The 5020-nt window shown below is 39.0% G+C and overlaps 1 protein-coding gene across 1 annotated transcript; it reads right to left on the minus strand.

Moving 5' to 3' along the window:
• Window positions 1-767: 767 nt before the first annotated feature.
• LOC126068512 (olfactory receptor 2G3-like) lies at window positions 768-4014 on the minus strand. Its single transcript, XM_049871167.1, has 2 exons — window positions 4008-4014; window positions 768-1723 (listed from the first exon to the last, which is right to left on the minus strand). Exons 1-2 carry the CDS (start codon window positions 4012-4014, stop codon window positions 768-770), a joined length of 963 nt encoding a protein of 320 aa, XP_049727124.1.
• Between the last annotated feature and the right edge of the window lie 1006 nt (window positions 4015-5020).

Below are 5020 nucleotides of genomic sequence, written 5' to 3' on the forward strand. Positions count from 1 at the left end.
AGGGCCACATTATAGTTTTAAGTATTTAGAGCTTAATATTTATTGATCAGTATCCTAAGGGAGATTCCCTGAATGTTTAAAAGCTTACAGTGAAATGCAGAAACTAGACAAATGCAGGTGATGATTCATACACATGGATGCAATATGAATGCATGTTGAATCATGTTTTATCCGTCCTACATTAATTGAAAGAAAATTAAATTATTTTTGTCTTGAAGGTGAAATTATTGTCTCAAACAAATGATCAAAAAGGAGTAGAGGGAATCGATGAAGTATGACTGTGGTAAAATGTAGGGTAGCCTGGTGTTTGAGGAAGGGAAGAGTTTGCGAGTGACTAAGAGCAAATAAACCAGGACAGGTTTAAAAGAAACTTGTGCAGGAGATGTGATAAATCCAATGCAAGTGTCCTTTAAAAATCTTGTTTTTTTAAATCACATTTACTTGGAGAGTGCCAGGCAAGTAAGAGGAAACGTGAAGAAGATGGCGTCATTCATCCTCCCACAGAGGCGTGAACATTCCTGATTTTCCTGTCCACTGAAAACAGGGCATTTGGTAACAGTTGGGATACAATGGCTCTATCTGAGCTTTTAGAAGATCGCATTTTCTGAGAAGATGAGTTTCCCTAAACATCAGGGTGGTTGATGAGATATGGGCATCCTTCCCTGAAGTTCTTGGGTATTCCTTTGGAAGCACAGAAGTAGCAGTACTCATTGAAAGTTTGCATGTGGCTGTTCTAAGAGGCAGGATTTTTATGACTTTTATACTTTTTAGGATTTTATCCCTTCGTGGAATTGTAGAATCCTCTTTAATGCCCTCTTCACATCCTTGTTTCTTAAGGTGTAGATAAGTGGATTCAGCAGTGGGGGGATAATACAGTAGATGAAGGACATGAATTTGGCCTGGGTGCTCTTGGCTGGTGGCTGGAGGTACAGGTAGGTGGCAGGCCCATAATACATGGTTACTACGACCATGTGGGAACTGCAGGTGCTGAAAGCCTTGCGCCTTCCTTCAGCTGAAGATAACTTCAGCACAGCCCTGGCAATGAAGGCATAGGAGACTAGCACAAGAAATGGAGCTACCAGTGCAAAGGGGATGGCTCCCATGGATAAAGACAAGTCATTAGCAGTGGTGTCTTCACAGGCTAGCTTGATCAGAACAGGCACCTCACAGAAGAAGTGGTCTATGGTGTGGTGACCACAGCGGTGAAGTTGAAGGGTAAGGGTGGCTTGGAGCAGAGTATTTGCTAAGCCACTGGACCAGGCAGCAACTGCCAGCTGCACACACATCTGGGGATGCATGATGACAGAGTACTGGAGTGGCCGGCAGATAGCCACGTAGCGATCAAAGGCCATTGCTGCCAGCAGGGTGCATTCAGTGCATCCCGTCCAGTGGATGAGGTAGGCCTGTGTGAAGCAGCTCCAGTACACAATCACCTTTTTTGTTCCCCAGAGGTTGACCAGCAGCTGGGGTACAATGGTGGTGGTGACACAGAGGTCCAGCACAGAGAGATTGTCTAGGAAGAAGTACATAGGAGTCTGAAGTCTAGGATCCAGCAGGGTGAGAAGGATGATGGAGCTGTTTCCCATCAGAGTCAGAATGTAGGAGACTAAGACCACTCCAAAGAGGGGCATCTCTAGCCAAGGATGATCTGAGAAGCCCAACAAGACAAACGCATTTGGGAAACTCATATTTTCTCCTTCCATGACTGCTATCTTATGTACAGCTGCAATGAAAGAGACAAGATGTGGAGGATAAGCCTGACTTTTTTGCTTCAATCACTCCATGGCAACATTTCCAACCTTCAATATGCTGTTGAGATAATTTTCAAAATCATTAGAAGTTTTCACAAAAGAAGACTGATTTATATAAACACTGCCCCAGCAGTGGCCACTGAGCTGGAATATCTTAGATATGATGAGATCTTCTATATGAATCCTAATCATTTAAGTATCTGTTTATATGAAGATCTCTCTCTCTCTGTCTATCTCATCTCTATTTCTCTCTCCCTTCCTCCCTCCCTCTCCTCTATCTACCTAGCTTCTCAAATCTGTCTGCCATATAGTGGAGTGTTAAGCATGAAAAATCAGGAGTGGTCTGCTGAGTTTATGTCTCCATCACTTCTTTCTTGGCCAAGTCATTGAACTTCTCTGTGTTTCAATTTCCTCATTTTAAAATTAAGAATAATCTTATATGGATTTGTACAAATATTTGAAAAATTTAAATTAATTTTGTCTATTCACCTACCTATCAGTCATCTCTCACATGGTGAGCTCTGTTTAAGTGTTAGAAAACCAAACCAAACCTGTTGCTGTTGAATCAATTCCAACTCCTAGTGGCCCTATAGAACAGAGTAGCACTGCCCTAGAGGGTTAATAAGGCTGTAATCTTTACAGAAGCAATCTGCCACATATTTCTTCCATGGAGCTGCTGGTGAGTTTGAACCCCTGAGCTTTGGTTAGCAGCCAAGTGCATAGCCACTGTGCCACCAGGGCTTCCGTGTAAGTGTTAAGTCATCTATATCTAATCTACCTAGTTGTCTCTCTTGCTCCCTCCATCATCCTCTCCCCAGCTCTTTCATCTCTCCCTTCATTCATAAAATATATTGCCCTCATGTCATGATGAAAGGAACATGGGGTTCTTTGCATCTGGCACTCTCCTTTAGAGAGTTCTTAAACGAAATGTTACTCAGTGTTTCCTTTCAGTCTAGTTAGGCGAAGGATATTTGTATGCTCAGATAAACACATTAGAGGTTGGCAGTGCTATCACAGCAATGTAAAGGTCTGAACGCTATCTGTGGGGAGAAGATCATCAAATGTTAGATTGTTCTATGCAATCCCGTCTTTCTTTGTTTTTCACGTAACTCCTTTCTTCCAAGTTTTTCAGTGGCACTTTTTTCTCCTTACTCATTTGCTTTTATTCTTTTACGTCTTTATCCCTTATTTCACTCCCCCTTGCCTTTTCATCTCATATTCTATTTTCCTGTGCATTTGTCCACATTCTTTCCAAAACAGCACTGTTTCTTATCCTTAAACCTTAGGTTCTTGATTTTCAAGATGCATAAATTTCAAATCTCAAATTTCCTACCTCGTACAGGAGATTTCTTCCTTAGGGCCCCATCAATATCTCAAACTTAGCACATCCCAAACTTAGCTTACCACCACTTAGTGAAAAGGTAAGCACTTTCCACCAATTCCTTTATTGTGTTAAATGAAATGATCATTGTTCTACTGTGCAGCAATTTTGAATTATCCCCTGAATAAGCCAGAAATGCAGTTTACAGTTGTGCTGTAATTTAAAAGCCATGAATACCACACTGCTTGAATTCATTTCCTTTATTAGTCTGTTTGTACTTCTCATACTAACTCATTTTTATTCTGCCTGGCAAAATTTTGCCATGGTGGGTGATAATAAAGGAGTTGTCACATAACAGCTCATAACAACTGTATGTGCTACATTTTTTGTGGGTGTTTATCAGACTAATGACTTTTTAGAAAAAAAAATTACTGACTTTTTTGGAAAGTTGACTGTTGAGAGGGACAGATTTTGGGTAGCTGAAAAGATTGCCTTTCCAGATGTCAAAGTCAGGTTGACCATCATTATTTGCAACCTGAATTCATCTTCTTTTAATTGCAGTTCTAGACTTTATATTTAAGAGGGAAATGTCTATCTACCCAAGTGTTGTTCTTCAATCTTAGTGAAGAACATTAAAACCAACAAAAGCTACTGCATGATTTTGTTTATTAGTTTTTTCATTCTCCCAGCCCTAGGTTTTATTTTAGATATGATGAATTTGCTCTTTTATTTTTTCTGCTTGAACTGTTGGGTCATAGCTGAGATGGATTATAAATGGTCTTTCATCTCCGCACATAATTTTTTCATTTAAAACCTAACTGACTGAGTAGCTAAATATAATCTTGTTTTTTTAATTTCTTTGCTTCTTATACTTCTGTAGAAAATAAAGATGTCCACGGACATTAACTAAGACAATCTCTCAAAGAAGCTTTTACCTTCCATGTTTAGAAACAAAGACTGCCTGAACAAAATCGATTTTCCATAGACATAGCTAGACAATGTTTTATAGACATTATCAGTGTTGCTATTTAACCATAGTACTGTTCTCACTATTGTTTGATATTCCCTATGTTCTTCCGGTTTTCCACATGAAAATCATTCTGATATAACTGGCAGGTTGACTTTTTCTAAATACCTCAATGATTACCTTTATTGTCTGATTTCTCTATTTTCTGATTCATTTTTCTATCCTTTTAATCTCAATCTTTTGTCTTTTACTATACACCACAAAGTCTGGCTACACAGAAAATATTTTCATATGCCCTAAATTTTGAAGAACATTGTATTCCACAAATGGGAAGTGTGTACATGGTATACATGACCTAAATTCGATAAAACAAATACCGTATACTTGGAAAAATAATTTCAGGGAGCCCGGGAAAAACAACATGATCCAAGGTTTTGGAAAAATAAAAAACAGTATCAATTTTACTTAAGCTTGAAGTGAAAGATGGAAAAATATGGAACAATTTTTTTTTTTTTTTTTTGCTAAATACAGTCAATCTTCTTCAGAAAAGAGAGCAGTTTTAAACTGGGAGATTTCCCAGAGGGCATTTCAGTGCCATTCTGTTAAGCCACTCTAAGAACGAGCACCTTGCATTTTGACACGTGTAATTCTTTAGATTCATAGAAATTACAACATGACATGTTGAATTAACTTGCAAATGACTACACTCATGGACAGCTATTGTGGAACAAAGAAGCACCACCGAGTAACAGGGGCAAACGTTATGCCAATTTTCAGAAGGAGAGAAAGCAGAATCCTGGGATTAAATATCGCTGAGCTTGATGATCGACAGTGGAAAAACCTTGAGAACATTGTTAAACAATTGGTTTGTCAACATGTTGAGCAAGTGTGATCGGTAGGCGCAAACGTAGGTTAATGCTAATAAAGTATAAAAAAATAGCACATTTGGGGAAATGAGGTTTTGCAGGTTATTGATGAGGG

The sequence above is a fragment of the Elephas maximus genome, chromosome 2 (assembly GCF_024166365.1).
Source record: "Elephas maximus indicus isolate mEleMax1 chromosome 2, mEleMax1 primary haplotype, whole genome shotgun sequence".
Lineage (NCBI taxonomy): Eukaryota > Metazoa > Chordata > Mammalia > Proboscidea > Elephantidae > Elephas > Elephas maximus.